Source organism: Homalodisca vitripennis, chromosome 4 (genome assembly GCF_021130785.1).
Source record: "Homalodisca vitripennis isolate AUS2020 chromosome 4, UT_GWSS_2.1, whole genome shotgun sequence".
In the NCBI taxonomy this organism is placed as follows: Eukaryota; Metazoa; Arthropoda; class Insecta; order Hemiptera; family Cicadellidae; genus Homalodisca; species Homalodisca vitripennis.
The window spans coordinates 59,255,071-59,274,742 of NC_060210.1; the positions used below are offsets into that span (position 1 = coordinate 59,255,071).

At 31.4% G+C, this 19,672-nt stretch overlaps 1 protein-coding gene across 2 annotated transcripts in view; it reads left to right on the forward strand.

Moving 5' to 3' along the window:
* Positions 1 to 16,052, forward strand: part of LOC124359346 (caspase-1-like) — a 125,811-nt gene extending 109,759 nt beyond the window's left edge. For both annotated transcript variants that reach the window (XM_046812018.1, XM_046812019.1), the window contains 4 exons: positions 4,156 to 4,334; positions 6,793 to 6,922; positions 7,573 to 7,832; positions 11,112 to 16,052. In XM_046812018.1, the coding sequence (XP_046667974.1) occupies positions 4,156 to 4,334; positions 6,793 to 6,922; positions 7,573 to 7,811 (548 nt within the window). In that variant the 3' untranslated portion in view covers positions 7,812 to 7,832; positions 11,112 to 16,052. The remainder of the gene's footprint in view (positions 1 to 4,155; positions 4,335 to 6,792; positions 6,923 to 7,572; positions 7,833 to 11,111) is intronic.
* Positions 16,053 to 19,672: the final 3,620 nt, after the last annotated feature.

Consider the following 19,672-nt stretch of genomic DNA (forward strand, 5'->3'; position numbering starts at 1 on the left):
AATGTGACGGAGCAGAACCTACACGACACATATCAATTAACGCAGCGAGACCATAACTTTATAGGCCTATATAACTGTTTAATTACCAGTAAGGTCGTTTTGAGAAAACCAATTTTATTTTTCATCTCTTTAGATATTAAACGGTAGTGATATGCGTTTTCCTTATCAATAATATTTTTTATGATTCCTAAGCTGCATGGATATTATGAGTGTACACGGTTTTAAATCTTTTATGGTGAATGTGTGTTTAAATTGTATAATGTATTAGTAAAATATTACAAATGAAACGTCATGTTATAAAAAAACGTTAGAAAAAAAAAAACCATTGCATTTTTTTCTAACCAGGAAACAACAAACGTCAAGTAACTTTGTAGTGTTAAGCTTTATTACTACAAAACTACAAATCGAGGAAGTCGTCCAAGTATAATTTTGTCGGGTTTCCATACGACTACGTTAACGCTATTAATCATTTCATGCAGATGAAAAATATATCGTTACAAGGTTCATTTATTGTAATGTGGTGCAGCGATGTTATGGTAAAAATAACCTTTGTTGTCTACTACTGTCAATGAGAGTGGAAGGGGAGGGGTATATCGTGTACTCCACTCCCCCATCCTCGGACAACAGCTGGTTTCATGGTCTCAACATGAAAGATTTGTTTCCCCAGCTCGGCACTCCAATCTTATTCTTATTGTGAGAATTGAGTTTAGATTTTCATTTGGTGTGTCAGTTATTAAGTCAAATATTTATTAGTTACGAAAACTGTATTGTGAAAATTTAATTTCTTCTGTCTTGTTGTTTGTTTGGTTGTTTGTAAGAAAATGTTCATTTCATTTTAGTTTGTAGCGTCCGGTAGCAGCATTAATAGACACTTCTTTTTCTTGCAAGATAATCAGTTTTATGATCGTGATCACTGATCAGTGGCGGATTGGCCGTTGGATACAAGGAGGTTTGCAAACTTAACTATAAATAAAGCTTTTATAATTATCAAAAAGGCGAGTTCTTGTAAATTTTCGGTAGCGTAACGTAATAATTAAATTTATTTTATTTTATATTATATAAAATCTATTTATTTTAAATTATAGAATCAACCATTTTAAACCAGATTCTAACAATTTAGGAAAGGATTTTGAAACTAGAGAAGCCGAGGGCGGCACGGAGGGTTGTCAATGCCAGCCAGCTCCATTGAGAGAGTATTAATCGTAATGGTAGGACGACAGCGATGCAACGTTTCTTTTAAAATTTATTTATAAATCAAACTTATAAAACTATAACATTTTTCATATCCATGTTATAAGAACATGTACTCTGTTAAAAAAATAATATATAAATCAAGCATATTTTTTTTAAAGTAGTTTAATTATGACTAGATCACCTTTTTGATTTCATCATATGGCTGTGCCCCATTACCAATATTAAATAAAATTAATTATTTTAAGCTGTAAGGATTCAGATTCACAGAACCATGGGGGGGGGGGGCAGGAAACAGCCAAGGTGTCAAATGATGCAATCCGAAACTGATCGTGATTCGTTCTCATTGCAGTAGGAATGAATAAGTATTAAATCTAACGTAATAAAATGAACTCTTTAAAGTATGTAATGTTTTTTAAAATGTAAAATTTATTGGAAAATGTTATTTAACTAACGCTTAATGTTTATTTTTATAATAAATAGTATATAACCTGTAAACTATTTCCTCAATTCCCACAATTTGGTACTATTCGATGTTTATAAACATTTTATTTTCCCATGTATTCAATTTTCATTTTTATTTTGTCACACAGATTATGATGTTCGTACAAAAAGTTGTGAAATACTGTTGCCTACCTTAAACGTAAACACTGCTGACAATCAGCATAGGTCCTGTTGCGGAGCCGGTACCCTCCTCTTTGTGGGCTATAAATAACTCACCTCGTAGATCTCTTATCTATTATACGTGGCAACCTCTCTTCGTCTTTTATTTAACGAATCATTGATTTAGAAAATCTACAATATCTCACATTCTTTTTATTGTGTATATATATATATATATATATATATGGAGAAGATTAATTTGTAAGTTACATTTCTCTAGACTGACCTTTTGAAAACCTTTTTTACTTGTTCATGTGTCCAAGTTCCTCCGGAGACCTCATTTTGCAAACTCAATTATCATTACATTATTTAATGTTGAAAGATTATTTTGAACGTCAGGATATGTAAAATAAATTGACAGTGTACGTTTTTGATATTCTTTATAATTATTTATTATGATTCAATGTATGTGTGTGCCGCTCATTGCTTGCGTCGTAACCGAAGCCTATTGTTATTTCGTTCTTTTAGACGTTTCCGTCAATTCCTGCACGACCAATGACATCGTTAGTCAAATGGAAGAAGTTTTAATATTGTATTTTACCGCTCCGCCGCGTCTGTAGTGTTTACGTCTCAACTTCGCCCCTCTCCAACACGATTTTGTTTGTACCGGTAACGTTGTTTATGAAAACTTTCCGACCTTGAATTTTAATTTTTTTAACCGTGAAAACCGTGAATTAGCCGTGAATTTGAGTATTTAGATTGAGTGGGAACCCTGTTCTTGCTTTGTACAAAAAAAGTTGCTATAGGAGTTACAGTGCACACTTAACAACCATGTCAAATGCTTACGGGTTGTACTTAACATCACTGGGTTGTTTCACAACATCAGTCCGTACTTGTCATTCATGTAATTGTAACTAGATCCATAACTCTTGTAATGTAGAGATTACACAAGAAAGTGTGGAAGCTAGGTTTGAGACATCATATATTATTGGCGTTATTTTTGAGCAAGACATTGAACTTAACCCTAAACGATCTTAACTATTTTAGTTTTTTGACTTCCAACTAAAAATAAAGTATAATAAAATGGTGGACTTTTTATGATACTGTTTGTTTGTAACAATTATTAAGGAAGAATTTACTTGTATTATATGTTATCATTGGCTAAGAAATAAAGTAATATAAAAACAATTAGTAAAAGAAAAGAAAAATTAGTTGTCAAGCAAAACAGTCAAGTAACATTTATACTAATATGTGTTTTTAGTTTTAAGAGGTAACCCATTATTAGAGTGCTCCTTGAAAAAATAAAGATAATAAATTTATATGATTCGGTGAAGTAATAAATTTACTATAAATAAAATAACCATGGCTAGTACCAGACAGTATTAATGTACCAATATTTTTAGCTTTTCATAAATCTTAAAATAAATGGGAAATTTTGAGTAAGCCTAGGATTCTTAATACATTATTTTCAAAATAATATAAACAAAAAAAAACATGCCTTAGTTTCATCTAACTGGTGGTTTTTTATGGCAATTGCTATAAGAATTAGGTAAACAATATCAATACAATAGCTATCAAACAATAGCTAAAAAAATATCATTGTTAGTTTGATTTGCACTAATAGCACTTTAAATTACGTATTTGTGAGTGTTTACAAGAATATTTATATAAAATAAAAGGTTTATGAAATCTAAATTTTGTCTGCAGCAATACAAAGAAGAATTTTTCTTTTCAGTTGTGGTATTTGCTATTTTTGTCATTTTCACAAAATTATTTCTTGGAAAAAGATACTTGTAGTTAGTATTTTACTTACATCATTGATTGTTATGCACAATAAATTTTAGGAATTATAATATATTATCTCCTTTTTCGATTTGAACAAAAATTAATGTGGCAACTATTCTTTAGAACTCTTTCTTTCTAAATTAGCAAATGGGCTGAAGCAACACACTGCTTTCTAGATTGAAGATCATGTACATATTTATCAACATCGGTTTAGATTTTTAAATAGGAGGATTACTAGATATTTTATGAGTTGTTAACTAATGTACTGAATGATATTTCTGCAACAGTTTGAATGTGGAGTAAAGACCAAGCATAATGTATACAAGTAACTAGAACCAGTTAGGAAAATTTGGTAGTTATGTTGTTCATGCAGTCAATTGTAGTATTGGAACTGATCGTCAGACTACACTCTGAAATGTTCCTGTAGGACTGCTCTCTTTTTGTGGTAGTGATGAACCTAATATTTCAGCTCCTGTAACTCATGAACTCATGTTCAATAGCAACTTAGGGCCTTGTTGAACATGGTATTATTGTTATTGTTTTATGCTATAATTGTGTGTGCATATTTTTGTGTAGTGGCAGAACTGGATCACTCGGACTGTGACTGTGTGTTAGTGGCAGTACTGAGCCACGGGATGGGCACAAGCTACATCTTGGCTCGTGATTACCCCTACCCTGTCGACATGCTGTGGTCCCCATTCACCCCTGACCGCTGCCCCACCTTGGCGGGCAAGCCAAAGATTTTTCTTATCCAGGTATTTTACCTTCCATAACAAAATCAATAAATTTCCAAATCAGCTAAATCTGTTATATATTTAGTCTGCTATTTATACTAGTAGAATGTTGTAAGAAGATGCATATAAATTATTTTTTCATAATAACACTTTTGAAATATTTTTAATGCTCAAAAATTGTGGGTGTGAAAATGGTAAAAGCGTTGATGTTAGAAATATGTTCTATGTTGGAAATCTTAGCCACGATGGATTGAAAACTTGTTAGAAAAATCTTTAAATTTGTCTTATCCTTAGTTATCTATGTTTATGCGCTTTAATGAAAATCGAAATTCTGTGCTCCATTATTAGATATGTAGCATGAGAAAAAGAGGATTTTAAAACTCTTATAAAAATAAAAACTTCCAAATTTGCACAAACATACATGTTTGTTTTTATAAAGGGGAAGGAAGAGAAATATTTAATATGTTTTTATCTAAGTATTTATAATTTAAAGTCAATAAACATCATAAATAGTTTGTACATTTCATAGATTAAAAATACAACAAAAGTGAAGAAAAGTTGTGACAATGATTGGTAACAAATAGTTCAAATTTAATATATCATAAATCTATGGTGTGTAACAGGCCCCAGGGTTAGAGAATTAATCATACTTACTGAATGGCTCACTGACTCACCAATTGACCGCAAGATGACTTCTTGATAATGACTTCTGCTCCTGTATTCTTGTCCTTTCTGCAGCTGCGTCATAATCAATGTGTTGTCATCTAAAGAGAATCGTATGATATATATATATATATATATATATATATATATATACATTTATTTAAAGTCAAATACAAATTTTGTTTATAGATTTAATATATTTTATGATTTTTCTGATACTAGAAAATTTGTTGCATACTGTCCCATAATCGAATGTTTCTAGTAATCCAATATTGAATTTTAAAGAAAGATATCTTGTATTACCATTGAACCTAATACATACAATCAATACCTATCACATCCAAACAGGTAAGCTACCACAACATTTAAATTGTGAATTTAAAAGTTTTATTTTAAGTACTTTTTAGTACTGTAAATCATTTTTGAAATCTTAAATGACCAAAAAACTTATTTTTAAGGTTTTCTGATTTTTACATGGAATTTGTTTTTATACCACATTGTAGACTGAGAATTCATTCAATACCATTATTGTTAATTAATAATAAAATATTATCATAGACTATTTGTAGTTACTTACATATATATTGCTTCAGAATAAAGAAAATCAGAATTAACATAAAATGTGCTAAGAAATTATCAAGTTTCCTCATCAAGCCAAAGTAATTAAAACATTTAGTCAACAGTGTTAATTGTTTTCCCACAATCATATGAACTATTAGTAATAAAAAGCTGTTTCTTGTATTTTATTAATTATATGATTGTTATTGTCAAAATCCTAATTCTCCATTCACATTTTAAGATTTGCATTGACTATTAGGTTTTGTATCCAGTAAAATATAGTTCAAATTAAAACTATGTGGAATTGGTGAGACCCATCTCCACTAGTTGGCTGAGCAATAATCTAGCCTATCATTGTTGGATTGAAAAAATCTCATTTTTGTCTGTCTGTTCACAAGATATGTTAAAAATGAATTGACCTATAGATTTGAAAATTAAGTTTTATTTCTATATACACAATACTGAATTCAATGATGGTGCATGTCACTCCATGGGATTTGGTTGAGCCTTGGAAAATATGTTTACTTTGGGTCTTCCAGGAACCATGATGGCAATGAGAAAACAGCAGAATACAAAATGTGTACAAACTGAGTACAATCCTATGAGATTTTATTCATAGAGTATTCATAGTGATATTTTTATTCATAGAGTTAAACAAAAAAGATAATAGAGTGGGAAGTTAGTCTTAAAAGTCTGGGACAAGTCTTGATTTCAGTGCACCCTTTCATTGTAGTACTCTTCCTAGCTCACTAACTTTTTATTACTTGAACACTACAATTAAACCGAATGTAATGAACAAAAATGTGGCAAGATGTCTCGAGAAAGATTTTGTCTGTATACTTGACATTTTGTATGAAACTTAATTTAAAAAAAACAGGAATGAGGTCTATGATATGATGAAGGTCCAACTATGGAATTTGACTGAACCTCCTTGAAGCCTGTCACTCAATAGGCTGACAAAATTTCTCTTTTGTCTGGCGGGGGATTTAACAATATATTTTCTATGTTTTTGTCTATCTGTCAACAGGATATCTTGAAAATGAAAACAGCTATAGACTTAACATTTTGTATGCAACCATAGTGAAGCCTATTAACAATGCATTTGTTCAAAATGTGTTTCTTACTTGATTTAGGGGAAACCTCTCGAAATAAAATTATTAATACAGTTTGATTGATACGGAAATCTTAGAGAGTAAGCTTTTCATTGTCAATATGTTATGTTAACCTTGACCACTCAATTTATGATAAATTTTTGTAGGCTTGCCGGGGAGAAAAATTGGATGGAGGTGTCCAGCTGGTGAGGAGAAGTCAGGTGGATAGTGATTCAGGACAGACCTACAAGATACCTGCCATGGCTGACTTCCTTATTGCCTACAGCACTGCTGAAGGTTAGGCTAATCATAAAATTTATTTCGACTGACTTACTAATGATTACTTCAGTGGTTTGTTTACATTTACAGCCAGATAAAAAGAGCAAATGGGTATATGATCGAAATAAAAGAGGAAAAGATTGATGGGAAACGTGCTCGTATCCTCAAAGATGCTTGTCTTGAAGGAACAAAGGTGCCTGTTACGAAGAATGTTATTGACAGCTATGATTGATTTGTATAACAGCTTGTTTTAAATGAATATTTTGCAGGTTCTCCTCTTGGCATAGTTCTAGAATGTTACATGGTTCATCTAAAATCTCTGTATTTATTATCCTGGCTCTTGTTCTTGAGTGATATGTAAATCTCTTGTAGAATTTAATTTTCATTATATATGTACCTGTTCCTGTGATTATATTAAAGGAGATGTACTGTCACACTCTGACACAGTCAGCTACTGTTGCTTCTTTGGAATATAGTAATAACCTAGAAGTGTGACATAATGAATATTTTGCAGGGTTCTATTCCTACCAAAGCTCCTAAAGAGCAATTGGTTTATCTAGAGCATCTGTAACTTTGCTGGAGTTGGAGCCTTTTTCACAACTTGCACCTGTGTTGTGGAATCCTTCGACCCACGACATTTTGAGTAACAGGATGAAAATTTCTTACAGGTTTCTATTCTTGGCGTAATCCCCAAAAGGGCACCTGGTTCATACAAAGTCTATGTGATGTGCTGGAGCAGGAAGCGAACTCTCATGATCTGTATACTCTACTGTTGATGGTGGCACAGAAAGTTGCTCTGGATTACGAGAGCTTTAGTGATCTATATCCCTGGCAGCATCAGCAGAAGCAGGTGCCCCAGACCGTTTCCACCCTCATCCGAAAGTTCTTCTTCAAAAAGAAACCTTGATGTTCAAGCACCTTAGACCAGGTAATAATATCATCATAATATGAAATAATATGAAAATAATTACTGTTTTTAAGGCCATATTCTTATAAGCACTGATGTTATTTTGATTTGACAGAAATTGATGTAATACCTTTGAGTTTGTGCTATTTCACAATATTAATACGAACATAAATAATATGTAAAAAAATAAATTAATTAACAGGGTAGCCACCCAACTGGAAAACCGGGAAATGCGGTACAGCGGCAGAGCGGTAGCGACCGCCATACAAACAGTTGTTCAACTCTTATTCTTGATTGACAATAGTATTTTGAAATGACATGTGTTAGATAGATAGCACAGGCCTAAAATGTGCACTGTTCACCCTATAAACAGGCTTAAGAGTTCGGTTTGTTGAATAATATCTTTGGTGGTTTGATAAGAGATGCAGCCCATTTTTTTTAGTACACCAGAATATCATTTGGATTTTAACCCTTTGAGCCCCGGACCTAAAAATATAGTTTGTGCAAATTTTTACCAAGTCTAGTTTTGCAAGTAACTGTCTAAAAACCCCAAGGCCTTTTCAGTGATTTTGTACGATTTCATTTGAAAAATCATACCATCTCTAATATACTACCTAATGACCTAAATAATACATTAAAATGTTTGAAATAAGATACTTTACAAATAAAAAATTCAATAAGGGCTAAAAAATGTTTGTGTACTTTTATATATGTAAAATAACGCATATGTGCAAACTAAAAAAAAGAAAAAAGTTACATTTAACATTTTTTAGAAATAAAACAAGGAACAATTAACCTGTGGGAAATAATTTTATTTCATTTGTCATGTTATTGCAAACATGGAAAAAAAATTTCAGACAGATTAGTTCAATAATAAATATTTCGTAAAATATTTTTTTTAATGACACAAAACCTGTGACGTACTAGGCCTAGGTTGTGTAACATTATTCTGAGCTGATGTAGATGGTATCTCAGGTGTCAAGTCTTTAGCACTAAATAGGCCTACATTTCTGCCATTGTCACTATCATATTTAGGATCATACGTCGGATCAAGGTCACTATCATCGTCAAAAATATCAGATAATACTGAATCGTCATCTGAAAAGTCAATATTCAATTGTCTGTCAATGTCACTTGAATGTTCTGCTAGGTTTGAGGGTGCTTTGGGATTATACCGACCACACCCAGACATGAATCGTTATTTGACATTTCGCTTCTACTGATTACTAGATTAGCGTAGAACAATATTTCGGTAATATAAAACAGGAATTGTCTTATCGCAAACCCCTCCCCATCCTCAGACAGAGGTCAAAGTCGAGCGATCTAGTAGATAACGTGATTGCAGAGTCACGTCGCTTTGTTGTACTTCCGTGTTTTACCTCTACATTTCTCCAAACACAAAAATTCAACAAAAACAAACATTACCAAACTAAAACTAAACTCTTTATTGAAAAAACACTCAAAACTTGTTTTTATTCTTGATCACATTCCGCCACCCAAAATGCGAGTGCCTCGTCATCAGCGCGGGCTTCGGCAGCACCCGCGCTGATGTCAACGAAAGAAAAACATCCCTCGAGATAGCACCTATCAGTAAAATACCAAATTCTAGAGGGGCTGATCAGAAATATAAATTGAATTTTAATGGAAAGGCAATTATGTACCTTGCAAATCATGTGATGCCGCGCGGCCTGCCGTAATCGGGATTCTCGAGAAAGATAAGATAACAGCGACAACAATACCGATCACAATACCTGGAAATGCTTGTAAGTTTGTAATTTTGTAATTACGGAGTTGTTTTTTCGTTCTATCATGTTTGTTTCTATAAATTTATATTTTTGTGTTCTTCATACTGTTGTGGTCGGTATAATCCCAAAGTATCGGTTTGAGTCACCCATTATTTACAAAATAAAAACAATATTTCATACTGAAAGTACCGAAACAATAATATAACTGTCTACTCACACAAACTAATGAACATCAACACAGTCTACTAAACGTAAACAATGTCACAGCAGATGCAGATGTTGTTCTTAGTAACAGCTGATCTTCTTACTCTTTCTTTAGGAGTAATGTAAATATTATTTAGTAACATTTGACCATGTAATCATATTGTATATGTATGAAAATAAAATTATAAGTTCTAAAACCACTGGTGTCGCTAAAATTAAACACTTAAGAGCCATTTATAATAACTTATATCATGCCGACGACATATCGTCGGCTGGGGTTTCTCACACTATTTTTACCGCCGGAATATCGTCGGCCTGGGGTTTTTAGACAGTGAAATTTACCGACGATATACCGGCGGCTGGGGCTCAAAGGGTTAACCAAGTAACACCAAAAAGTTTTGCGTTCTATTACACAGCAATGACAACGAGACGAGAATTGAACGCAGGAGAAACATTTAATGTCTAGAATTGGCGGTGGATAAGCGCCATTGTGTGGTACCGCACTTCCGTTCACGTCCGTCATTGCTAATGTCGAGTGTTCTCCATATATGCAATGCAAACATTAAACTTAAGTTAATTATGTCTTTATAGAGCACATTTTAGATAATTGCATTCCCAGTATATCAGTTTTGTATGTACAATTTCCCACTTAAACCATTACAATTTTGGTAAAAATCAACTGTCTTTTAGGCATGAAAAAATCTCAAATTTTCAGTTGTAAAAAGGTTCATATATGTTCATCCTGAACACACAGCCAATAGAGGTAAAGTTCATGACTAATGAAGAATACTGTTGAAAAACTATTAAAATGTTTACGATAACGTATACCCCATCGGATACATGCGATCTTTCACAACTGCTGTTGTGTACCCGATCTGGTATACACTGGGCTTTTGTAAAGTGTGTCGTGCACCTGATGGGGTACACGCTGTGCTATGCATTCCATTATTGTGTTTCATTGTGTCTGTCTTGATGGTTTATTAAATTTGATCCCGCACTTAAATAAATACCCTGCGGGTGCACGATTGCTTGATTTTTAAGGTAAATTAATATATAATTTAGGTACCCAATGGGGTGCACGGAGAAAAATTGAAAAATCATAATGAAATAATGATTTTTGTGCAAGATTGCGAAATCCCCATACCGTTCTCGTTATACTTAGACGTTTGACGTAAAAAACCTATTATAGTTTTTTACCATTATTATTGAAAAATTTGACAAATTGGGCAAATAAAAAAGTTTGGAAAAACGCTGATGTAGTGAACGTGTTCAGATTATTTGGCAAAAACACTGATTAATTTGTTTAGAAATTGCATCCACTCTTTTCTTCAGCATTTTTATTTTTTTGCAGACTTCCGAGGCATCGTCTTCTTTCAGTAATGAAACTTCTGAATCTCTAGCGGAGATTGATCACCTCTGCCTCCACTGGAACCTTAAGCTCGAATATGTGTAATAAGGTTTATCAAGCATTGAACACACCTGCCATTTTGATTCTTCTAATATTCAAGCAATAAAGTAGAGAGTGTTATTTAAGTTTTCATTAATAAGTTATAGTTCATATATTTTTTTTGTGAATCAATGGTCTAGATTTTCTTAAACAGGTGTGTTGTTTTACTTTGTAAGTATTGTTGCATGGTTTTGTTAAGTTGTGGTGTAGAGTTTTCTATGAAATTCTGTATATGAGCATTCTCCGTTTCTCATGTCAAGCACTTTTTTATGACTTATCAACAAAAGTCAACAAGTTTTCTTTATTTTCAAAAGGTGCTGTTTAATCTGCCATTAATTGGTATTCGTGGTTAGATGTTTTTTTAATGCCAGAAATAAAGCTAATGTGATAATTTATGCATTTTGAATGGCAATAATCATATAAATAATGAAAATAATGTTATAAAGTGTTACTCTGGTTATTTATACACAACTAAATGTTTTTATTACACATTAAAACTCAAAACAACCATTCTTACATTCGCTTTTTGTGTCTGAAATATAGACACTTCATTTTTTTAATCAGGTGTGTTCATTGGTTGCATTTTATTTTATTTTTCTGTTGGTCTCATAAAGCTAGTGTTAGCATAAAATCTCACAAATATTCTTACCTTTTAGTTTTGGAATATTGAAATAAATGTTGATGAAACTATTTATACACATTTACTACTGCCTACAACAAAGGTCTTTCATGAAATGTGCATTGTTAGCGTTAGTGTAATTGTAAATTTTTGTGCTCATAGTAAAGTGCTAATATTGAACAAGAATTTTCAAAATATTTTTATTCTTATAATAATTTTCAGTATTTTTAGTATATTTTAAAATCTATGTGGTTGTTAATATTGGTGTTGTAGTGAAATTTGTCTGATATGTTGTCATAATAAACAATCTCCAGAGGTAGAAAATGGGTCATTAAGAAAATGCCGAAAAGCCTAAATATTTAAATTAAATGGAATATGGGAGTAAATGAACTTAATGGGGGTTTAACAGTTTTAAATCTTACTTCCTCCTTAGAAGAAAGGGTTTGTAGCATGTCACTCGTTACATAAATTGATGTTTTCATTTGCGTAGTTATTCAACTCATTATATATATATATATATATATATATATATATATATATATATATATATATATATATATATATATATATATAGCTAGGCTTCATAGAAGTTTCAGATTTTGACTGTTTCAAATTAGACAACTTTCCAAATCCTACAACAGTTCAAAATACCACATATAATAAACATGGTTATTTAAGCTGTATACAGCCAATTTCTTCTAAGCAGAGTTATTAAGGTTTAAACATTCTAGACTACATAATGGAACAAAGCTAGGTTGTTCCATCTGTTGTAATTAGTGTGTACATAGGATTGTTTTGACAAACATTGATCTCTTTTTTGCTAGTGCAACTTCTGTGATTTAAATAATTGAAATGATTTTGTTGTAAACCACTTGTTGATAGAAAGATTTATAGGTTACATTTTGTTCATTTTCTTTTTAATCAAAAGAGCCTTAGTTTATCTCCATCTACTTGGAAAAATAAACAGGGTTTATATTGTTAAACTAAGTATCGAATCACAGAAGTAAATAATATTACAATGTTAATGCTTTGAGAAACTCAAGATTATTTTGAATAGACATGAAAAACCTATATAGGAAAGGTATGGGTATATAGTAATATCTTTGCAATGAGATTATTTTAAATAACATTTGTATTGAGAATAAAATTTTGCAATCTGTGTGCAATAAAATTGTAGATAGAAAAAACAAAACAAATCTTAAGTGAATTCCATTTGTTGGAACCTTTTCGTATGACTTAAAAAATTCTCTACCATCAGTCTACTGCTAAAACTAATGTGTAACTATGAAAAATATAAATTGCTGATCAATTTTTGAACAAATAATGATATATGATAAACTAATGCTCTACCAACAATGTGAACAAAACCATTTCTTGTATTTGTGTTGTTTATTTACTTAAATTTGTTTTAATTGTTGTCCATAGATAAGGTTATATTGTTTTTTATATGATAAATTTATAATGAAGTAGTGTAATGATAGTTTGGTGTAGCTTTAGCCATGATCCACAAGAAGAATAAATTATGGTAATGAAATTTGAATTATAATATTTTGAATCCTCTATGGGTTGAGATTAATTTGTACGCATAAGATGAAGGCTAGATTAATGTAATGGCAAATATTTTAAAAGCAACAGTTATTTAACGGTTTGGTTAACAAATGTTTAATCATTAAAATTATGTAAATTTAAAAATAATAAATAATAGAATAATTAGTAATGTTTATCTATGAATATTTGAGGTATACAGTAATTACATGGCTAAAGCTAGCAAGCTGTAGTAGTTTATTATGTGTCATAAGTTGTAATCTTATGATATTTTTACCGTTATTGGTCTCATACTTTAAGTAAATGTAAATGTATTATCCAAATACAGAGTTGATTATATTATGCTGATAGTAAAGCTTTTTGTAGAAAACTGCCTTAGTATAGGCAGGAAAATAGCGTAAGTAATATAGTATATACTTGGCTGATAGCTTAGAGAGGGCGACAGATCGAACTTTATAGCTTATGTAGCGTTGGTCATGTGAAGAGAGTCGTGTATGTAAAACGTTAAGAACCATTCACACTTGTTTTAATTTGAAAAAAAAATACTTTGAAGTTTGTTCTCAAAATAAATCTTGTATCAAATTCAATGAGAGTAGGCATTTATTTTGTGTTGTATCGTGTTATTACTGTTAAACTATAATTGTTGTTATGAATCTGTTATTACATTCGATTGTAAATTCCAAGTCACTCTAATATTTGTCAATAAAATTATGCATCTAATTGCACAAAATATATAAATTTGTACAAACTATTGATATTAAAGAAATCAACTGTCCCATTCAACAATCCCTATAGAGCCAAATTAAGCCACATTGCAACATAAGCAACATTAGATTCAGGGTAGCAGCTACAAGCAGCATTTTCAAGTTGCAGTTTTATTTGATGTAACAAAAGGTTAGCTATAACATGAAAACTGTCTAACCTTCTTCAATGCAAAGCTCAAAATTTAGAAGCAATCTGTTACACAAAAAGAATCACCAATAACACTGAGAATTTATTTCACACAATCTTCTCTCCTTGCGCACTAAACTAGGCAGTTAACTCTTAAATGGCATCTGCTGAAATAGCAAAAAATACAGCACATTGTTTAAATCTGCCTATATTGTTACTTCAGTTAATTTTATTTCCAAATAAATGTTATTTATGTATAGAACAAACTTCCTGAACATGTTTTAAAATATTATTATCTGAAGCAATTTATTCTTATGTTATTGATTGCAGTAAAAACAGGAAATTGTGAGCAAAGGAATAAGATTATTTTTACTTATCTATTTTGTAACGTAATATTCCATTACAATGACATTTTTATTAGAATGCAATTCTGCCTCATTTATATTTAGGAATTATTGATGTTCATATTTCTTAAAGCAGTACACAATTAATTATATACATCAAATACTTTCAGAAAAGTGAATTTTTGGTAAAGCATGAAATAATACATTATTATTAATTAATACAAAGTTTATGGAAATAAGTGTATATATATATAAATATTGTGCCCGTAAAAGATTCTGCTTCAACAATAGTTAAACACAATTTAAATCCTTGCAAATAATTTTTAAAACTTAATTTTTTTTAATTACAAAAAAGAGATAAAATTAGAATAATAATATAATATTCTGTATATAATAATTTATATATAAGCTTTCTGAAAAAATGATGTATCACAATTCACATATAGATTACACTTTCAGTGCTATATAACTGTTTAATGAAATATTTTAAAACAGCTGAAATCAAGTTTTCTTGCATAGGAGCTAACACTCCCAGTTTAAGGGTTAAAAAGTTGCCCTACATATAAATTTATCTTCATAGTGTCCCATAGCATATTATTTTTGCCCAGAAATAATTCCCTCTCTAAGCTCTAGTTTTTACTAAGGTTATCCTCATCTAAACCCGCTCAAGCGTAATTGTGTCTTTCATTCGCATTGCCATTTTTTATTGTCTACAACGCATTTTTATACCCTATTGTACGTATTACTGTCCTTCGCATTTATTTTCTGATTTGCTCAAAGTTTGTGTCAGACTGATTAGAAGATCTTGATCACTGAATGCGATCTCAATTCTGTAGGAAGTCATCACTAAGCTTTTTCCTTTTGGTTCTAGCTGTTAGATTCCTTAAAGTAGTTGATAATTTCATCAATTTGCTAAATCAATAACTTCAGTCTTAGGTTGATTTATACCTTTTCAGTTTGCACGAAACACATGAAAAATATTTATTCACAATTTATCATAGTTGGAGAAAAAATTAAAATTATTTCTTAACTGACAAATTTGATTCAAATTTCTACTTATGAAAAGGCATTCAGTGATCGACTTAACTTTTTATAGTTTTATGAAATTGATCTCTTAATTAACTCTAACCTTAACATTGTTATTTTGTACGTTCATGTTCGAGCAATACTCAGAAGTTGTATTTTCAGCTATTTACATACTCTTACTATGTTATACAGGCAATGAGTTTCATCATTCCAATTTACGTTACTTATGATATTTTACCATGAACATGAGCATAATTTAGTCAATTTATAAGACTCAGTTAATCTGATGGAGGATTATATTGTATTATTATTTTTGTTGTTAGTACAGATTTCAAGCATTTCGTGTTATTTGCATGTTAATTTTTGTTGTATTCATTATGAATTTGTAATTAAGATTGCAGATTATACATGTTTTTATGACTCTTGTATTTTGTATATTTAATATCCTGTTCAAAACTAATATGTAGCTTTTTAAAAGTTTAGGGCTAGTGCTCACAATCTACCAGTTATACTCATTACTGATCTAAAATTGCCTTGCTTATGTGACTACAAGTGTGAGTATATAGTCATGGTTTATTAACGGATTGACAAGTAGAATATTCCTCAGTAAAATTTGTGTTTATGCTATTTTAGGTATATTTCTGGCTTAAAGGAAAACTAGCAGCAATTTTCAAGTAAATGGCATAGTGAAGTTCGGTGTTGGGGCTAATTTGTCAAAGACAACCCAGAGACAAAACTCTCTTTTTTACACAACTTTAGGAGCCTTATGTTGGCATCTATTTTAATTTCCTTTCAATTATAAATATATTAACAATTTTTCAAATGCAATTATTACAAGGGTAAGCAAATATTTTTCTAAGCTAACTGATTCATCCTAATATTAAAAAAAGTTTATAAAGCAAACTAATTTTGTATTAAATAACATTCATTTCTGCAATCAATTTTTTGAGTTTTATTTGTTATTTAAAATAAAGTGAGTTTTTAGCACTATTTAGTGTTTTGAGATTACATCTCAATATAATCATATATATACTATCATAATATATAAATATTATTATGTATTATACATTTTTGGCCATTTTTATTTCTGCAATACCCATTTCTTCTTACTATATATAAAGAAATGGGTATTGCAGAAATAAAAATGCAAATGGCCAAAAACGTTTTATTCTTGCCCTTTCAAACTTTAGACTTCTAACCTTATACCGAAGTACAGGGGGTGTAGACTAATAAATAAATCAACCTTCATAGTTGATAATAATCATTATTATAACATTCTGATGTAATAACTTTGTTTTATGTAGTGACACTTTACCTGGGATGAATAAATGTTGCCTTCTTATTAAGAAAAACATAGTCCTAATCTTGTACACCTATACAACATAGCCAAAACAACACAAAACTAATTTGGTTCAAAGCCGAGATTTTAATTAATGAAATAAAAACAGCTTCACCAGAAGGGCATGTGGAACTTTATTACAGGCTTTCGTCTTTAAAAGCAAAAATGTAAGAACTGAAATACTTTTGTTATCTATTGTACAATACGTTTCTATTAATATTTACAAGAAATTGTATTTATAAAGTAGCTATGGTGGGAAGGGTTCATTCAATGTGAATATTGAGTTAAGATTCATTTCACGTATAGCTTAGTGCAGCATCTGAAATTCAACACTGGTACAGATTGATTCCTGGAATCTGGAGTCCACGTCTGTATGAAGAGATCCATAAAAAGTCGGCGATGAAAACGTTATAAAGAACTCTTTGCATCGTATCGACAACAAAGACTTTCTGGCTACTGAGGAGCTCAGTCTAGCTACTCAGCAGCTATCCAGTGCAGTCTAGATGAGAAGGTGTTCTCATTGTCTCATCAGATGCACTACAGTGTTTTAGATACAATCCCATAGTATGGTAGAGCAATCTTGATGGGACAATGTGAACACCACTTCATCTAGATTACATTTGTTTGTAGTATGTACAACCGAGTCTTCTACACATAACGTAGCTATGGTGAGAAGGATTGATTCAATACAAATATTTGCATATATCCGTATTAAATTGTCCCTGTTATTTATAGAATAGAATAAAAAAACCATGTTTTGTGGTGCATTGACAACAAAAAATAGCCATATTAATTATTACATCTCCAGACACAAATATAAACTAAAAACTGTAACTATGTATGTCTTGGTAAACTAATAACATCAGCTTTATATAGTAGATTATAATAACGGATGATTATAAATGAATATAGGTGTTTTAAATGTTGTAGTATTTATTATATGAAACTTAAAATTATAACTAATACATTAAATTAAAGAGCAACTCAAACAGTTGTACCTATAAGCTTACAAGTGTTCAATGTAAGCTCCATTCGTCACATGGCACAAATCAAGTCAATGGCCCAGTTCTTGGGACAGCAACTGCTGCTCAGTCTTGTTCCTGAAGTCGGGTTTCAACTGGTAGCGGATGCACATACATACAATCCTTTATGAATCCCCACATGGTAGAAATCACATGGTGTCAAGTTGGGTGAATATGGAGGCCATGCGCAATAAGCGTCATTAGGCCCCTTGTGGCCAATCTAGCAGTCTGGTATAGTGACGTTCAACCAATCGCGTACTGAGTTATGCCAGTGAGGTGGTTTACCATCTTGTTGCCAAATGAAGTTTGGTTCATCTTCTTCCAATTGAGGAAATAGCCATAGTTCTAGAACATCATGATAAGAAATACCAGTTACAGTTCTTTCTCCAAAAAGGAAAGGCCAAAACAATTTCCACCTAGATATGGCACACAAAACGTTCAGTTAAGGGGAGTCTCACTTCAATTGTAACATCTCGTGAGGGTTTTCTGAGCCCCATTCTGAGTGTTCACATCTCTACTAAGGTGAAATGTTGGTTCTAAAAATGACATGATTAAGAAAATTTTCATTGTGCAACATTTTTCTTGCAAAATTGGCACATAAATCATACGCTGCTGGCTTTAGAGCCTCTAAAAATGATAAGGATGAAGTTGTAAGCGTTGCTGTAAACTTTACAAACAGTCGTCACTGGAATTCCTAATTCACGATTACCCTTCCAAACTGATTTCTGTGGGCTACTTGTGAAAGTCCTCTCACTCGCTCAATCTAATCACTAACCATTGGTCGTCCCATCCTCTTACGTTTGCAAAGGCAGCCAGGATCTTCAAACTGATGATACCATCTACAGATGTTATTATCACTTGGAGGATCACAACTGAAATTTATACGGAATGAACGTTGCACAGTTACTACAGATTCGGTCTTTGCAAATTGCAGAACACAAAAGCCTTCTGTTCATGTGTCGCCATTTTTGCTACTAGCGTTTTCTATCGGATGGCGGAGGAAACATTGCATCCGCATACACAGGTGACAACAAAGTTGTTTGAGTTGCTCTTTGATTTGATGTATAAATTATAACGTTAAGTTTTATATACAAATCTACAAAATGTTAAAACTCTGATATTTATAATATACACCTGGTATATTAAAAGCATTTAACAGTAAAGCTAAAATAAAATTAATGTTTAAAATATCATTTACCTTTTCTTTTGTCTTACTATGTTATTTAAACTAATTTGTCCGTTACTGAAACATAACTGATCAGTTAAAGTATTGTGAGCTTTTAATCGCGGTTCAGTAGAATTTGTAATGAAAAAAACCTTCCTTATTTCTATTTTATTAACAATAATAGTTATATTGAATTCAGCAAATTATCATTTTGATAAAATGGACAGATATATTTTTATCATTGTAACAGATCTAGGGTTAACCAAGTTCTCTTTTGGGCAAAACCCCAGAAGGTTAACAGTATTTGTTTACAACAATCCTGGACATATTAGGCACAGACGGATTTCAAACAAAATTGGCATGTGCACATTTTTGTGAATAAATAGAAGTAACCTGTGATGGTTATTCAATGGACTTGTGCCAAAGAAGTAGAGTTTGAGCTTTATTAAGCATTATATACAACTGCCTTCAATGTTAATAATTGGATGGGTTTGAATCAAAATAAACATATAAG